General features: G+C 34.3%; 1 protein-coding gene across 1 annotated transcript in view; it reads right to left on the reverse strand.

The window, feature by feature from the left end:
- Positions 1 to 19,558, reverse strand: part of PREP (prolyl endopeptidase) — a 164,695-nt gene that overhangs the window by 63,410 nt on the left and 81,727 nt on the right. The window contains exons 8-9 of the mRNA XM_074187256.1: positions 16,673 to 16,864; positions 1,536 to 1,733 (exon numbers count right to left, since the gene is read on the reverse strand). Coding sequence (XP_074043357.1) covers positions 1,536 to 1,733; positions 16,673 to 16,864 — 390 coding nt within the window. The remainder of the gene's footprint in view (positions 1 to 1,535; positions 1,734 to 16,672; positions 16,865 to 19,558) is intronic.

Genomic DNA, 19,558 nt, shown 5'->3' on the forward strand with positions numbered 1-19,558 from the left:
TTTAGCTCCAGTCTCTAATCTTTGCAGTTACTCTGAAAAGATTCTAGAAAAGAAAATAATCTGGGTTTTCCTAGTGTGCAATCCATTCCCGCAGATCACTCTTGTTGTTTCAATGACCTCAGTCATTTTTTTAAATTTCAAAAACATCTCTCGTGAGATTGAAGATTCTAACTGTACTGCTGATATTGTCACAGAAAAAAGAAAATACAGTCCTACCTACATTTCAAACAAAATTTCACTTCATTTTCCAGAAACCAAAGGACTGCAATAAAACAGATATGCTAGGAAGACTTGGTCTCCTTGGGATACAATTCAATAACATCTGATAATCTCATGCTTTCCAGAATCAGGAATGAGAGATACTATGCCAAATCATGTAAAACTGACCATCCTGATAACTATATAAAATTTAATAAAATAATAAGAACTATCAAAATAATGGATTAGTTATATACTTTTCTTAGAATTATTTATTTCATTTTGGGTTGTTTTATTCTTAAAAAACTTAACCAATAGTGTTTTCCAATCTGTATATGATTGTATATGTATATCTCAAGTCTTAAGAGTTAGGAAGACTTCTGTTCAATCCTGCTTGTTGGATAGTAGCTAGGTGACGTGGGGGGGTGGGCAGACATCTTAGCACCCTCGTCAAATCTTTTAAGATTATAAGAAAGTCAAATCTTTTAAGACTAAATTATAACAAGAATCTTGGTTTCATCAACCTAACAACTGAAAGTGACTCTGAAGTCCATTTTACTGATATAGAAAGTAAGGGCTTACTTGCTTAAAGTTGCAGAGCAATCAATATCAGAAGTGCAATTTGAACCCAAGTCTTCTGAACTCATGACATGTCAGTTGTTTTCCTACTGTTCCAATGTGTTTGGTGGCTCTCAGGAAGGACACTTACCTTGCCCCCATACATATATCCTTCATCACAAGCCAGTTTTCCTCTAGTAATCTTTCAAAGATCTTCAAGGAAAAACAGAGCAGATAAATTTGCTCCAGATAAGACTGAATTACTGTTCATCAATGGAAATAATTTCTGCACTGGGAGGTCCTGCTATTGATGAAATCCCAGACCAAGGCACATATACACACCAGGCTCATCAAATCATCATACGGAACTGGCTGAGACCAAAGTAGCAGAGCTAGTCTTTGAACTCAGGCCTTTTGACTCTATATGTAGTGCCCTTGTGCACAAACACAGACACACATACACAAACAACTATTATTACTATTATCATCTCATAGTATGCCTATGCCATGGTATACCTAGGAAAGCAATTCTATCTCCAAAGAAACTGGAACTTACAATCATTTTACATTTTCCTTCATTCTAAGTTTCTAATTCTATTACCAAAATTTATTTTTATCTAGATCCCATCATTTTAAAAATGATATTCATATTTCATGTATTACATATATAGATATAACTAAAAATATTCATTGAATTCCAATTTTCTCTCTTAAGAAGACTCAAACAATTCCTCAGCAAATGTGAGGGGGGTGGGAGGAGGGGTGAGAATAAAACTCACCTGGAGATAAGAAGGAAGTAAACTGATAGAAGATTTCAGTGTCTTTCTTTTGGCCACTGTATCCCACGATGCTGCCGACCTCTAATGGAAATGTCTTCAGGAGTGAACCAGTGGCAAGATCATGCAGCTGTAGGATGTTTTTGACATCATGAAGGTAGGATAACACCAAAAAGTTGGACCTGACACAAGCTACCCATTCTGAGAAGATGAAAGGTAGAAAAAAAATTCCAAATCATTTAGAAAGGACTAAAAAAAAAAAAGCAATAATTACATAGCCTGAATTTTATACTGTTCACTAGTTCTTAGCTTATTCTTTAGAAATCAATGTTAGGCTAAAAAAACCAAAAGGAAATTGAAAGAAAAATGTGTTCAAACTCAGGGAAAATGATTTTCAAATATTTTGGATTCATGGACCAATTATGCATGGCAAAATATCCTAGGGACCAGAATGCTTGGAGGAAAAACTAAAATTCTAAGATGGATTCTCTGGCCTCCAGATATTCAAATTCTAATGGGAGAGACAAGAATAGAGTACACAATAACAATTTGAAGACAGAGTACAAAACCAAGCAAAGAGGTTCATGGCAAAAGGAGTGGTAAATATAGAAATCCCTGGGAGATGTAGTAGAGAAAAATTTCAATGAAGGGAATGACTTGCTCTTGGGCCTTGAGAGGTGATAAAGTTCATGGAAGAATGGAAAAGGACATCTCAAGCAGTGGCTGGGGAGTGGAACAGCACAAAGTCCCAGAGACAGAAATTTGTATAGTGTGAGGGTAGGAAGAACTAAAAAATTAGGAATTAACAGGGTATGGTAAGAAAATAATAAAAATCTATCATCTCCTATTTCAGTAATGATTTATGGTTATATCTATATATACCTTTATACCCTATCTCATTTGATGCTCAATGCCACTCTCTTTAGTAGGATGAATAGATATTATCATTAATTATTCCTATTTCCAGGTGAGGAAACTGAGGCTCAAAAAGATTAAGTTATTTGCCCAGTGTCACAGAGTAAGACACAAAGCTAGGGCATGACCCCAAGGTCTCCAAGTCTGGTGAACATTCTTAAAGAGTTAGGATCCTGGTTTTGAACACAACGATAAGGAATTTTAAATGGATTTGGTAGACAGCAAAAGGAAAGCGTTAGAGGTTCCTGGTCAGAACAAAAAAAATATATTCAATTCAATATACATGTACAAAATGGGCAGAATGGATAGACCTAGTCTCTGCTGTCCCTGGGTAAGTTATTTAACCTCTCAATGTCCTGGCCAACCCTCTAAGACAGTAAGTTAGAGGGCAGGTACAGATTTGCATTCATAGAGGGAATTTTTTCTTCATCTGGAATTAATTCCCTATACTAATTGAATAACAAATCCAACTCTTCATTGCCTTCAAAAAAAAGGGAAAAAATAACAATAAGTACACTATATTGGGTTCTAGGGATTCAATGATAAATTTTAATAATGAACTTAATCTGGCAGATATGTGCAGGATGAGGAATGGGGATAGGGAGAGGGGAAGGGAAGAGACTGCTAAGGACAAACTGAGTCCAAGATGAGACCAAATTTTCTAATCTAACTAATGATGGTGTTGCTGAAAAAGCCAAAGAAGTTGAGAAGCTGGTTTGGGGATAGGGAAAAAAGATAAAGAATTTAAATTTAACATTATACAATAAAAGACATCCATTTGAAGAAATCTTAGAAGGAAATATTGCAATCATGTACGAAGGAGGAAAAAAAGTACCAGATTTGATGGGATTACCTGCAAAAAAACAATTCTAAATTGGCAACATAGTCCTTTATTTTTATTTTGGAAACATATTCATGTTAGCAAAAATATCATTTCATCATAATTAACATGAATATCAGACCAACATGGGGATTTCCTGGAAAGCCTTTTGATGAACACAACGTCATAACATATCCAAAATTAATTTCCATTGAGTGATTTATAGTCTATTTTTACCAGGTATGAACTTTGAGGATTTATAAATAATTTTCAGCTGGGTAGTATGTTCTTATTATCTAAACATGGTTAAAACTTGAATCTTATCCAAAGGTACTTTTTCAACTGCTTTAATTTTAATTTTTTCCCCAAAGGAGTGAAAGTTAAGTAAACTTTGATAAAAATTATAAGTAATTCTTTCCTCATGATTACTTCAATTTGGCCTCTGAATATGAGCAGAAATAAAAGAAATTTTTACAATATTCAATAAATATGAATACTACTTCAGATAAAACATTTCTGTTAAAGAATCATCATCAGTGCTATTTCATCAGAACCTGAAAGATTATAAAAGCTCAATGAAATTAAAGGCAGATAGTAAGATTTTGGTCCAGGTCATAAGGACAAGAAAATAAACTATTTTGGAAACTATTATCAATAAGAATTCTTTTTATAACTAGCCTTTGTGGTTTCCTTTCAATCTTTAAAAAAAAAACATTTAAATCTACTTTGCAACTAAACATGAGTACTGAAAATCTCACTCCTTTAAAACTGAAGACAGGGACAGGACTTTATAATGAAAGAACATCTAGTCAGAGGACAAGGTTTCAAATCTCCTCTTTGATACTCACTACTTTAGTGACCTTTGGCAAGTCACTTAACCTTAATGGATCTGAGTTTTACCAATCTATAAAATGAGGGAGTTGGAAGTAGCTGGCCCATGAGGTTACTACCAGTTCCATAATACTATGACTATTTTTTCAAATAGGTATACCAAAAATCCACCACTTCTGAAAAATTCATTACTACCTTGATAGGCTAGAAAAGGTTCAGCTAACTGTTCTATGCCTGCCTTCTACTCCAAGAGAGTCCCTTCACTTTCTAAAATAGTCTATATCTAGAAACTACCATGCAAAAAACTCGCATAATCCCTTGCAATCTCCAAAATCAGAACATCTCCATCTGTGAAATTAGAGAGAGGAAAGTCAATCAAGATTCATATAATGAGGACATTAATCCTTTATAAAAATCCCTAATCCTAATGTTTTGTGGTTGTTTCAGAGGATGTGATAGGTTATAGTAGTGTATGGGGTGGCCAGAACATTAGAGATTGGTTTGTGGATATAACATCTCAGTGTTAGCTCTCAGCCCCAATGAAAATTGAGAAACCGTCTTTCCAAAAGCTCATCATTCACTTCCTTATCTTGCTGTAACTGGAAGATAGCTCTGGTTGCATCCTTGACTTTTTCTGGACTCCTAGCCCCAGGTCCTCTCATGCATGAGGTAAAAGGAATAGGCCAGTAAAACTCAGCATTACTAGCTCAGTTAACTCTTATTAACATCTCTAAATTACTAAAAGAGACTGGGATTTTTTTAGTCGCATTTCATAAATTTCACATTTATGCATCACAACTTACAAAGCAATTTACAGTTTATTCTCATTAAATTCTCATGAGTGCAATAATGCTTATCTTCATCTTATAAATGAAGTCAGAAAAGTTAAGAGACTTGCCCCTTTTCCACAACTACAGTTAGACAATGTCACTTTATCACATAGAAGTCAATGCCATTCTTGCATGCTTGGGGAAATTCAAAGCACCTCTTATTTTTAACATCCCCAGATATCATGGCTTCTTCATGTTGAAGAACTGATATTTTATAGGAATGTATGACTAAGAAGAAAACAAACAAAAAGTTCCTAATATCCACTATAAAAACAAATATGCAATATAAAAAAAATTAACAACTCCAACTCTACCACAGGCATATAAAAAAAGGATTCTATATACACTGTTTAAAACATGATCTCTAAGCTAAAAAACAGATCTGAATGTTATCCATAATTATTGCAATCAGCAGCTATGGAATAGTTTAATTATAGAAATGACTGAATGCTATAATGATTTCATTAATTACTGACAATCAGGTTCTATTTACCTCTTAGGTCATAATTTTAGATTAATATTCATAATTTTTAACTTTTTGACATCCTTGTTCCTAAGTCAACTTGCATAAAATATTTTTATTTTAATTTATATTAATTTAATATTATATAATATAATGTGTTATTATTATACTATAAATTACATTAATTTATATTAATCTATGGCAAGTCAATCACACAATGTATCAACAGTTTACCCCAAAAGCAGGCCAAAAAAATAGAGCTGAATCTACTAAGACTGAATTGAATAAAGATAAATCTAATATCTTAAACTTGAATTAAAGAAATCTACTTTACAAGTAAAAGTTAGGGCAAGCATGGTTAGCAGCAGTTTGTCTGGAAAAATCCCAGACACCAATTTCAACATGAGTTAACTACTAGGTATGACATTCAAAACTTCTATGAACTCCTGAGATATATGAAAGGAGGCATGGATTCCCAGAATAAGGTGATAGTCCTTTCATATTCTGCTGTGGTCAAACTACATCTTGGGGTACTAAGTTCAGTTCTGGAAGTCATAGTTCAAGATGGGCATTATTAACAGGAGAGCATCTGAAGGAAGATTATCTAAGATAGTGTCATGACATATGGGAAACAACTAAAAGACTTATGGGGGATGTAATAGCTGTCTTCAAGTACTTTAACCTGTTCTACATGGCCCACAGAACAAAACTAGGGTCAAAGGTAAAGAGAAAAGTTTAAGCTTGTTGCAAGGAGAAAACTTTCTTCCTCTGAAATTTTGTGATTCTCTGAATGATGAATTATAAGAGAGGATCTAGAGAAATAGGCAGATACAATTCCCTTCTAAAATGGAATTCGATATTTCGCCAAAAGATGGCAATCAATACTAATGTCACAAAGCTGATAGCAAGATGAGATCCAAAACTCAATCTTTGGTTAAGAAGTAAGAATTCAATGATGGATGGGTACCAGGAAATAGCCCTAGATTTCAAGTCAGAGAACTTAGTTTCAAATTCTGCTTCTCTTAACACTCTGACCTTGAGTAAAATCATTCAACTTCCCAGTCTCAGTTTCTCATTTACAATATAAAGACATGATTTTATGAAAGATTAAGAATAGCCTCAACTATCTAGGAAACAAATTCCAAGCAAACAAGAAATAATATAACAAGTCAATGAAAAAGTCCATGGATGAAGAACTAGAAGGCTGTAGCCTAAGAGAAGTATGAGAAAAAAAAATGCCATTATTTTAAGGATGAGGAAGGATTATCTAGGGTCAAATGTGAAAGAACTTTCTTCAGTCAAAGATATGAGCTGCTGAGGAAATTCTCTGGGATCCATACTTGGAGAAAAGGAAAAAGTTTTAGTAGGGACTGACAATCCCATCTGTGATAACTGTTATTTACATTGGGTTAATGTTTGAATTGTTTCTGTTTAGCATCTATTTCACAGAATTGTCTTATATAGGGAACAAGCAGGGATTGGTATACACAATAAGGAGTCTGTTAATACTGGGGAGGGGATGGGGACTATATTCATGATTTCATTATGTGGGGAAGTCAGATAAGTGTGCATGAAGGTTGGCACTAGGGCACCGAGTGGCAAGTCCATGAATCATAGGCAATATGTGGGGAGAAAGGGGAATGGGACACTTAAACTCAGGTCTTCTGGCTCCAAAGGCAGTCCTTATGCCCAGGACACCAGTGGTTCTGAAAATTTTTGGTCTCAGAACCTTTTACATTTATGACTCCAAAGTTGATTTATATCTATTGATATTTATTATATGAGAAATTAGGCCATAAATTTTAAAATATTAATTCATAAAAACAAAATACTTTAATTTTAACAAAAAGAATTTTATTTTCCAAAGTACAAAAATTTAGTGAGGAGAGTGGCATTTTTTATACATTTCTGCAAAACTCTTTAAAGTATTAATATTAATAGATAAGGGCTAGGTTTACATATCTGCTTTTAAATTGCAATTTTAGTTGGGATGTTAATTTAGTTGATTATATAAAAGAAACCTCACCTTATACAAATATGTAATTAGAAAAAAGAATAGGTACCTGTATAGAAACAGTATTGATGTGATGGCCTCAAGTACTACCAGGGATACACAGACCACACTCTGAGAAGTGTTGCACACACCTTACAGCAAAAATGAGGGACTCTATGTTTACACTTACCTCAGGGGCACAGATTAAAGAGCACTGGACTTGGAGTCAGAAAGAGCTGATTTAAAATTCAGACTCAAACACTTAACACTTGTGTGATTCTGGAGCAATTTACTTGATCTCTCTTTGCCTAATTTTTCTCATTTAAAAATTACCTATCTTTTTGTCAAGATAAAATGTGATAAAGCACTATATTAATACTAGACATTTTGTTATAATTAAATTACTTATGCCTTTGATCTTGCTAATTTAGGTTCTCTTTTCAACAGTGCAAGTTGCAAACCATGATTTCTTAACCTGTAAAAAGCCTGCATCTATCTTCCCACAAATACCCCACAGAGGGTCCTGTCAGCATTTTCCAGGCCTTCATCTAGATTTCAAAACACAGATTGTCTACAAGCTCTCTGTCGTTACATGATCAACCCATATTTTTTACAAGCTAACCATCTCTCTGATTCAAATCCTATTAAGAAAGCTAATGTTAAAGAAAAAAATGTATTTGTTTCAAGAAGAAACTTGGGGGTCATCCACCCAACACAATCCAGCCCACCATATTCTAATTCAATGATGGAGCCAATTCACTCCTTTCTAGTGTTCATCAAAAATATATGAATTGATAGATTGATTCAATAGTCTCTACAACTACATATAAAAATCTGGATGATGAGCTCCTTTCATTAGCTTGTTTTCTCATGTGTGGGTCAGACTATTTTGAGTGATTATAGATGTCATTTAGGAAGCTTCACAATGATCCAGGTTTGATGTAATCATGTCATCTGCCTACAGGATCATTTGGAAGACCTTATCATATTTAGGGATTCCCTTCTTCATTTGACATTATGATTCTTCTAATACTTATAATTGTTTTATGCCTCACTTCACATTAATAATAATGAGAAGGTGACTGAATGAAGTTATTTTATCACTTTTTCTAAGGAATCTTGCATGATTTTGACAAATTCAAGAAGATAACTAGAGGAAGGAAAGCCTTTAATGTGGAATTTTGCTCTACCAAATCAAAATTGTTTTATGGTTTTAAAAAAAGACAGTAAGCATAGTAGGATTTTGCATTTTTTATCTTCCTTCATGAAAAGCTACTATTCAGGTAGGGATTATAAAAATGCCTTCTCAGAAGAAAGCAGTGACAAAATGCTTACATGTGAAGTCTCAAAGAAGTTTATGAATTGGACTCAAATGAGAAGAGAGGAAGGAAAAAAAGGAGGGGGGAGGAATTAAAGCCATGCAGGAGAAATAGGAAAAACTGACTGAAGAAATTAACTTCTTTAAAGGTAAAAAATGACCAACTGGAAAAAGAATGTAACATCAAAAAATAAAACTTACCAATTGAAAATGGAATACAACTCATCAAAAAGTAAAATTAACCAGCGGGAAAAGGAAACACAAATGCTATCTGAATAAATTAAAGTCCTAAAAATTAGAGTTGAACAAATGGAAACTAATGACTCAATGAGACACCATGGTTCCATCAAACAAAAAACAAAACTCTGAAAAAAATAGGTATAAAGTACATTTTAGGAAAAATAAACGACCTGGAAAATAGATGCAGGAGAGAAAATTTACAAATTATTGGTCCATCCAAATGCCTCAATTAAAAAAAAATAAAAGCCTGGAAAATATCTTTGAGGAATTATCATGGAAAACTGCCCTAATATCCTAAGAACAAGAAGACAAAAATAATTCACAGAACATCTCCAGAAAGAGAGCCCAGAAGAAATACTCCAAGGAATATTGTAGCCAAATACCAGAATTTTTAACTAAAGGAGAAAATACTGCAAGCAGCCAAAAAAGAAGCAATTTAAAAACCAAGGAAGCACAATCACAATTACATAAGAATTACCAACTTCAACATTAAAGGATCAGTAAGCCTGGAATATGATATTCCAGAGGGCAAATGATCTTGGATTATAACCAAGAATTAACTACCCTGTAAAATTCAGGATATTCTTTCAGGGGGAAAAGATGAAATTTCAATGAAATAGAGGACTTTCCAAATTTTCTGATAAAAAAGACCAAAGTTGAAAGCAAAACTCAATCTACAAATACAGATGTCATCTCTCAATGGTCTCAAAACTATCAAAAATACCTAGGATTCCTTAGTATGTATTTGATTTGTGTATTTCCAACTTCGATTTCTTTATTGTCATTTAAATGCATCCAAGACTATGTTGATGGAGTTCAGATGTTACCTACAGATGTTACCTGCTATAGAAGTCAAATTTATTCTTAAACGCTTAGGAGGAATCTAGTTTTTAGCAAACTTGTATTTCACCACTATTACAAGGTGATCCTCAAAATTTCACATCATCTTCCCCCAGAAAACTTTACAATATTCTAAATCTACAATAATCTACACTAGCACTGCCTTGAGTTACTATCTTTCTCTTTGGCAAGGAGATCTGGCTAAGGCAGTTTCTAAATTATTTTGATCCACATATTAGGGCAACTTAATTTACTTTAGAAATGTGATATGTTATTTTTTACTGCCTTTCATTTTTCAGCATCAAGAAATTATTTTAAAAGATCAGTATAATGCTGCCACGATTTCTTGCTATATCGTCCTCATCTTTATCTTGTCTTTCAATTTGTTATTTACTTTGATCTTTACAATGGTTATCTATGGCTTGACTAAAAAGACAATGAATTGAGACAGGTAATCTGTCCTACATAGCTAACCTGTTGTTTCCTCAGTTAAGACACTGTCAATTTAGGGCGGCTAGGTAGCGCAGTGGATAGAGCACCAGCCCTGGAGTTAGGAGTACCTGAGTTCAAATCTGACCTTAGACACTTAATAATTACCTAGCTGTGTGTCCTTGGACAAGCCACTTAACCCCATTTGCCTTGCAAAAAAAAAAAAGACACTGTCAATTTCATTTTTTAATAACTTTTTCAATTTTTGTTGTGTAGCAGCCTTTCCAACTTCCTTTTTCTAAAAGATACTACTTATGATATAGAGATATAAAGATTTTAAATTAGACTATTAGCTCCTGTAGTTTGTTTCTTAACTCTTGTTGTTTTGGGGTTTTTTTAGGTTTTTGCAAGGCAAATGGGGTTAAGTGGCTTGCCCAAGGCCACACAGCTAGGTAATTATTAAGCGTTTCTTAACTTTTGAATCAAATTTTCTTCCATAAGCTCGTTTTTCACCTTTGGTAACCCATTCTACATACTTAATTCAATGATAGTCCATAGACCATATTACGTGATATCAACTCTGATATTTCTTAAATCCCCTGTTGCATATCAACAACCTCCATAGAGTACCATTAGATGACCAAAAAATTTAAGAATATCAAACAAATTTATCATTAATGATAAAAATTTGAATGACTATGAATGTCATTCAGTCCAATGAACAATGTACAAAATGTAATATTTTAAAAATAGTATCCTTTCCTCATAATTTCATGAAGCAATGATTGTTTATTCAGGGGTAAAAATGGTATGAATAGATTAAAGAACTGAGAAAAGGTTGTATGTGTGGGTCTGAATAATGATTTTTTAAAGTCAGTTCTCTACGTTTTTAAAAGGTCACATAATTCAAATAAGCATGTATTACAGTCTTACAACGATCAGAAGTGAAATTGTGCAGGAATACAATTAGATTATATGAGAAGCAGTCTTGAGAATAGCTGGTAACACTAAAGAGTTCCCATCTACTCAAGAGAAATTAATTTCATTTCTGTAACAGATATACATCTAAGAACTGAAATGGCTAAAAAATTCCACACCATTTTAAAACTATTTTCCATTTTTAGCCCATTCTGACCCTCTACTGATACTCTTGATTTTTTGAGTTGCTTTGATGATATCAGTTCTCATACTTTGAACTAGTCTCATTTGTGAACTTGGAGCTCAACTCTGTGGCTAAGTTCAGACTCAGCCTCAGACATGTATCAGCTGTGTGACCCTCCATAAACCATTTAACCTGTCTGCCTCAACTTCCTCATCAGTAAAATGGGGAAAATAATAGCAGCTCCTTCAGATGGTTGTTGTGATAGTCAAATGAGAAAATATACTCAAGTTCTCTTTAAACATTCAAGTGCTATATACATTTTTTTGTTCTTATTATCAATGATCTAGCATGCAGCTATCGAGGACAGAACAGTTTTGGAGTCAAAGAGAGCTCCATAGTTTTAGAATTTACCCTAGTCATGATTAACAGCATTCTTAAATCAATTTAATTTAAGCTGTTTGGCAGCCACTATCAGTTTTACAGAAAACCAGGAGAAAGTACCAATCTTTACCAAAATAATATTTCTGAATATTATAGAGGATAAGAAAAAAGAAATGATCATATATTCCCTTTTATAGAAAGGCAAGGTTATCTTAACTGAAAAATTTGAAAGAATGGAGATAGATTCTTAGCCTATTTGGCCTGAATGATTAATTATGGAAGAAAAATACATTGATTTTGTATTCATTGTATTCATTTATATTTTTATGAATATGTGTAAGAGGGGCTCAATAACTTTGTAACTTACTATAACTGTCTAACATTTATTTTTTCTCCTGAGTTCTTATATTCATTAATTTAGTTAGGAAATCTTTCAGTTTTCATTTTTTTAAACTGAAAAACTTTAATCTTTTCAGAAATTATTCAAAAAATATCACCTGATTCCTATAAGAAATTAAATTTTCCTACTCCTACCTTTCTTCTCTTAAGATGATCAAAAGTATCTTCAGGATTCCAGATGTGAATTCATTATAGGTTTAATGATAAAGAATTATAAATGAAAATAGTGCTTAGAATTTGGGCATATACATTTTTAAATGCTTGCATCAGAAAAAAATTAAGGTAATTATCTTAATCCAGCACAATGCTCCTTACTGGTCCTCTAATTAAAATACCAATTTTCCTTTATGCACTCAAGTAGGGCTTCTGCCAAAACACATCATATGTTAAAAGAGAAATTAAGGGAAAACACAAGATAAGTATTTATAACCTTACATACGTGCATAAAATAAATCTCTCTTCCCTACAAAAGCTATAATTTTAACACTTAATCAAATAAAATCTTAGCAATTTGCAAGGAAAGATCTTGGATATAATAAAAAGGAAATAGCTTCTTGGTCCAATAAAGGCTAAAGTATAGGTATCTATCTTTAATTATTAATGCCTGTAATCTTCATACCAATAGCTTACATTAAAAAAAAAAGGCAAATGGGGATGGAAAGTGCTTTTATAATGCAATATTGTTGTTAAAGGCAAGTTTTTTTTGACATGGCATGTCCTGAAATAAATATTAATTAAATATGAAAAAAATTAATGCCTGTAAAATATAATGTGAGCAAAATTACTTGTAAGTCTATTCATGTAAATATTAGCTAAAGTAAAAGTATGTTATCTGTTTAAAGAGGCAAAAAGTGACAATGTGAGGTTGTGCAGAAAAAAAGGCATTTATTATATTTTTAGTTTAATGGTCTGACAAGCTAAATTTTTTATGTTACAAATGAAACAAAATTAGTGACTTCTACATTTTGAATTTTTTTTAAAGAACTTCAGAAATTTCAGAACAATATTGAAGAAATAGAAAATGATATTTTCAATCATCTCATCTAAAATTAAGGACAACAATCTCTTATTGCTTTCTCATCTATCCTCAAGTTTTTTAACAATAAAAAAGTAAAAAAATTGCTTGAAGTTTAATCTAAGATTTCCAATTGTTTAAAGTTTAAATTCCCTGAACCTTAAATGCTTTTTAAAAATGTTAGTGATTATAATTAGCTAGTAAATATACCTAGCCAATTAAAGAATATTTTAATAGTATTTTAAAATATTAAATATTCAAATATTTGGGAGGGCAGAGCCAAGATGGCAGCATGAAGGCAGAAATTCCCAGAAACTCATCCCCCCCCAAAATTCCGAAGGCCATCAAATTATGACTCTACCCAAAACTTAGAGGGGCAGAACCCACAGAAATACTGAGTGATACAATCTCCCAGTCTAAATCAACTTAGAAGATCCATGTGAAAGGTCTGTTCCACTGGGACCAGGGTTGGAAAGACCACAGCCAAACTGGAGCATACCAGCTCCAGCCTTCCAGGAAGTGTCTGCCAGGTGCCTACATCCCTGACAACAGGGGCAGTTCCCAGACCTCTTAGCCAAGGGATTGCCAGGGACAGCTTGAAGGGGCAGTGAGAGAACTCTGGCACACCAGAGTGAGCATGGAGAGTGGAACCCAGACCAGAGTCAGCCTCAGAGCAGCCTTGCAGCAGGAACCTGCAGAAACACCAGCACTTCAAAAGCGCTCAACCTACAGATGGTAAGGGGGTTGGGGGAGACTGCAGAGGTTTCTCTGATATCCCAACAGGACACTGCTGCTTAACCCATATTCAGATCCAGGTCACAGTCTGGGCCCCCATATTACCATAGAGAAGCAGGGACCCTCCTTAGGGCTCCAGGGCAGAGGGGAGGGCTTGTGGTCATCCACAGACCAGAGTGCAGGCCAGACTCTCATGAGACCTTGGAGGAACTTTGGAAGTGTGGGAAATCAGTCATAAGCTGATGAAATGAGCAAACAACAGAAAAAAGAAAAAAACTGATCATGGAAAATTACTTTGATCCCATGGAGGATCAATACACACACTCAGAAGATGACAAAGTCAAAGCATCCAAGAGATATAGGAAATGGGTTCAGGCTATGGTTGAGCTCAGAAAAGACTTTAAAAAGCAAGTAAAGGAGGAAGGGGAAAATTTGGGAAGAGAAATGAGAGCAATGCAAGTAAATCATGAAAACCAAGCCAGAAGCTTGGTGAAGTAAATTAAAAAAATACTGAAGAAAGTTAAATGTTGAAAACCAGTTTAGAGATGGCTAGGTGGTACAGTGGATAGAGCATCAGCCCTGAAGTCAGGAGTACCTGAGTTCAAATCCAGCCTCAGACACTTAATAATTACCTAGCTGTGTGGCCTTTGGCAAGCCACTTACCCCATTTGCCTTGCAAAAACCTAAAAACAACCAAACATAAACAAAACAAAACCAATTTAGGCAAAATTGAGAAAGTAAACCAAATGGCAAATGAGAAAAGCAAAATTGGCCACATGGAAAAGGAGATAAGTAAGCTCTCTGAAGAAAATAACTACTTCAAATGAAGAATGGAGCTAAAAGAGGCTGATGACTTTGTGAGAAATCAAGAAATAATAAAACAATATTAAAAGAATGAAAAATTAGAAAAAAGGTGAAATATCTCATTGAAAAAAACAGCTGACCTGGAAAATAGATCCAGAAGAGATAATTTAAAAATTATTGGGCTACCTGAAAGCTATGACCAGTAGAAGAGCCTAGGCTTAAGTTTCAAGAAATAATACAGCAAAATTGTGATCCTAGAAGCAGAAGATAAAATAGAAATTGAGAGAACCCACCAATTACCTCCTGAAAGAGATTCCCCCCCCAAAAAAAACCTCTCAGGAATATTATAGCCAAATGACAAAACAGGCAAAAGAGCTTGAGCTACAATCGAGAATCTACTACCTAGAAAAACCGAACATCCTCTTTCAGGGGAAAAGATGAATATTCAATGACACAGGGGACTTTCAAACATTCCTGCTGAAACAACCAGACCTGATTGATCTCCAAGTACAGGACTCAAGTGAACCATAGAAAGGGAGAATGGGAAGGGCAATTATGAGGAATTTAATGATGCTGAACTTAAACTGTACATATTCCTGCATGGAAAGAAGATACTGATAACTCAAATGAACTTTCTCATTTATAAGAGCAGTTAGAAGGAGCACTTATGGACAAGGCACAGGAAGGAGCTGAATATAATGGTATAATATAGTAAAAAGTTAAGAGTCAGTGGGTGATAAAGGAAAGTGCTGGGGGGAAGGGAAAGGAGAGGTAGAATGGGCTGATATTTCACATAAAAGAGTCCAGAAAAAAACTTTTGCAATGGAATCAAAGGGGGTGAAGGTGAGGGGGGGGGGGAAATGAGTGAGCCTTCATTCTCATCAGAAATGCCTCAGTGAAGAAATAACATATACATTTAACAGGGTACAGAAATCTATCTTACCCTAGAGAAAAATGAGAGGAAAGGAATGGGATAAGGGGGACGGGAGAAATAGATGATAGAAGAGAGGAAAGCTCATGGGAGAGGGTAGTCAGATACAATTCATCTCTGAAGAGGGATGGATGAAAGGAGAAAGAGAATAGAATAAATGAGAGTGGAGAGGAATAGAAAGGAGGGAAATACAGCTAGTAATTGCAACAATGGGAAAAGAGATTGAAGCAACTTCTCTGATGGACTTATGAAAAAAAGGCAACTCACCCCAGAGACACAGCTGAAAGAATCTGAACACAGACTAAAGTTTACTTTTTTTTCCCCTGCATTTCATTTCTCTTGAGGTTTCCTCTATCTTTTTTGGGGGGGTATTTATGTTTACTTTCATAACAAGATTATTGTAATTATAAAAAAGTTTTTAAAATTCAAATATTCAGCTTTTATGGAGTGTTATATTATCCTGTCATCTTTTTAACACTTGAAATCAAACTCATTTGGTGTTACTTTTCTAAAAACATATTAAACTGCTTTTTACTTTAATTTTGTTTTCAAAAACAGTATGGAACAGACAAAGAATGACTCCTCTTGGGGGCAGCTAGGTGGTGTAGTGGATAAAGCACAGGCCCTGGAGTCAGGAGTACCTGGGTTCAAATCCACTCTCAGACACTTAATAATTACCTAGCTGTGTGGCCTTGGGCAAGCCACTTAACCCCAATGCCTAGCAAAAACCTAAAAAAAAAGAAAAAAAAGAATGACTCCTCTTGATAAAATTCATAAATAAAAGATATCAATTTTATCAAGTAACATTATTTTCATTTATTCATCTTTTATTTATACCTTCAGAAATAAAAGTGGGTTTGGGCACATTTTCCTCTGCCTAAAATCATATGCAGTTAATTTTACAATTTATTCTTCTATCTCCCCAGCTTCTTTCTCCAAATCTTTCCCCTTCTCTCCCAATCACTATTTAGAAATTGAAAAAAAATAATTTTCCTTTGTAACATTTTAGACAGGACAATGAATGATGGGGTAATAAAGGCTATTATGATTTCAGCAGAAATAAACAATATTGTTTGAGAAGTGAGTGTTCTTACCAAGAACATCCTTTTCATGCTCAGGAACAAGCACTTTCCACTTGGATTCATCTGGATCCTTGAAGTCAATATTGATTAGCCGATAGTTAGGAGAATGAAGATTTGTCTTAAAGGTGAAAACTGTCCCTTCATTTGTCACATAATCATATTCTCCATCAAAGTTGTCTATCAGTTTCACCCAATTCAACATTCCTGGTAAGAAAGAAAGATCAATAGGTTAGTGTGCTGTACTCTACATGCCCACATTCTATATCATTCCAACCTTATATTTTGTTAAAAGGAATGGTTTACTAAGAAGAATATATTTGGAAATGAGGGTGATAGAGACAAAAGATAACTTTTTCCCCCTAAAAGAAAAGACACATTAGTCCTATCAATCATCCAGTACCGAAACACTGACAATGTTTCACAGAGGACAACAAGGGAGTATTACGTTATAAACTTCAACACAAGGTGAACATTAGGAAGAACTGTATAGAAAGAGTTATAAGGCAATCTAGGGATACAATGAGAATAATTTTTTAAGGGAAGTTGAAAGAAAAGTTAGAGAATTATTATTTAGAATGTACAAGAGGGGCGGCTAGGTGGCACAGTGGATAGAGCACCGGCCCTGGAGTCAGGAGTACCTGAGTTCAAATCTGTCCTCAGACACTTAATAATTACCTAGCCATGTGGCCTTGGGCAAGCCACCTAACCCCACTGCCTTCAAAAAACTAAAAAAAAAAAAAAAAAAAAAAAAAAAAAAAAAGAATGTACAAGAGGTTCTTTAGAGAAATTGGAGAAGGATAGCATGTCAGCATGTCAGTAACTGACCTCAAGAGCATTATAAATATAGCCTTCACTGAAGACTTAAAATACATTCATTTATAATCCTTCTAAGGCCTCAGAGACAGGAAGATATGGCTGAATTCTCATCCTGTTTCTTCTATCCTTGACTTTTTTTGCAAGGCAATGGGGTTAAGTGGTTTGGCCAAGGTAGGTAATTATTAAGTGTCTGAGGCTGCATTTGAACTCAGGTACTCCTGACTCCAGGGCCGGTGCTCTATCCACTGTGCTACCTAGCCACTCCTTCCTTGAGTTTCAATAGTAGTTGGTGTTTCTTTTTTTTGTTTCTTTGTTTTTTTATTACGAGGCAATGGGGTTAAGTGACTTGCCCAAGGTCACACAGCCAGGTAAATTATTATTAACTGTCTGAGGCTGGATTTGAACTCAGGTCCTCCTGATTCCAGGGCTAGTGCTCTAGCCACTATACCACCTAGCTGCCCCCCATAGTTGGTGTTTCTTTATGAAGTTCCTGATTACCAATGAAATTATAGGTTTAACTCTAAAACATCTCTAAAAAGAGCATATCTGAGCCATTAAATTTTCTCTAATAAAGGTCTACAGCTGGTACAAGTATATAAGAACAATAATTATTTTACAATAGAAAAGATTTCCCTCTCAGCTAATTCTGATTCTCAAGACTTGGTCACCATGCCTTAATTGCCCTATAACCTTGTAATTCCTCTAGCACTTGGAATTTTCTTAGACTTGAACATTTTATGCCTCTCCCACCTTCCACTAGTGATTTACTCAGGTTTGGGTGCGTGCTGGCAAAAGTTTAACAAACATCTTTCTAGAAAAAGGAAAATGTAGCTAGGAGTTAAATTTGCATTATTAACATTTTCTTTATCACTTTAAGTCAAGACAACCAACAAGGGAAAAGCTAGGTGGCATAGTGAATAGAGCACCGGTCCTGGAGTCAGGAGGATCTGAGTTCAAATCCAAACTCAGACACTTAATAATTACCTAGCTGCGTGACCTTGGGCAAGTCACTTAACCCCATTGCCTTGTAAAAACCTAAAAAAAAAGGGGGGGGGACAGCCAACAAAACAATAAATCAAACTCTGATTTGGAGCATTTGCCAATTCTTAAGGTATAAACCTTACAATGAAAATTTAACAGTCATCTCACAAGCCAGTGAAAGTTAGCTTTGACATGCCCATATGGGTGTCTCTACTTTGGAGATGGGTCCAGGCTATCTATTCTTCTGACTCATACATAGTACTTCATTACCAACTCCCCAAGTGAGTACCTTTCCTGCCCCATAACCATATGTTTTTTAGCTCTTTTTTGTGTTGTTTTCCTGCAATTAGATTGCAAACTCCTTGAGATTAAGGACTGTTTGTTGTTTTACTATGTGTTCCCAATACTTAGCATAGTACCTGGATTTTAATAAGCATTAACAAATATTTGTCCAAATTTATAGCTTAAAAATTGAAAATATAAATTTAAAAAAAAAGTCAATATAAATTTATAATAAAAAGAATAATTCTCCAATTAATAAATGAACTAAGAATTGGGCAGTTCTTAAGAGAAGATATTCAGGTTATCTATAACAAAATGAAAATTATGTTCCACTAATTGGAGAAATTTAAACATTAAGTAGAGAAATTCAAATTAACACAATTCTGAATTTCTATCTCAAAAATATCAGAATTGTACAGATGACCAAAAAAAAAAAAGGGAAATAAAGTTGGAGCAGCTCTGAAAAAAACAAACACAATGATAGAACTCTAACTATATAAAATCATTCTGGAAAGAAATTAGGACTTGCTGTACAGACATTTACTCAACTGTACATTCTCTTTGACCATGATCTGGCAGGAAAAGGTCCTTTAATACAAAAGTGTTACAGCAGCTCTGTCTAGGTAATAAAAACCTAGAAACTAAAAGGCCATTATGCAACAATTAAAAAATGGTTGAATAAGTATGCAAGTGATAGTGAGAAACTTTATTCATTTTTATTAATAATCAATATTATTATATGGGAAGCAAAGTTTTTACTTGGATATTCAAAATTGTTCTCTCAAGGAATTTCTGATCTTGCTCAAAGAATTCAGACCA

The sequence above is a fragment of the Macrotis lagotis genome, chromosome 5, assembly GCF_037893015.1.
Source record: "Macrotis lagotis isolate mMagLag1 chromosome 5, bilby.v1.9.chrom.fasta, whole genome shotgun sequence".
Taxonomy (NCBI): domain Eukaryota; kingdom Metazoa; phylum Chordata; class Mammalia; order Peramelemorphia; family Peramelidae; genus Macrotis; species Macrotis lagotis.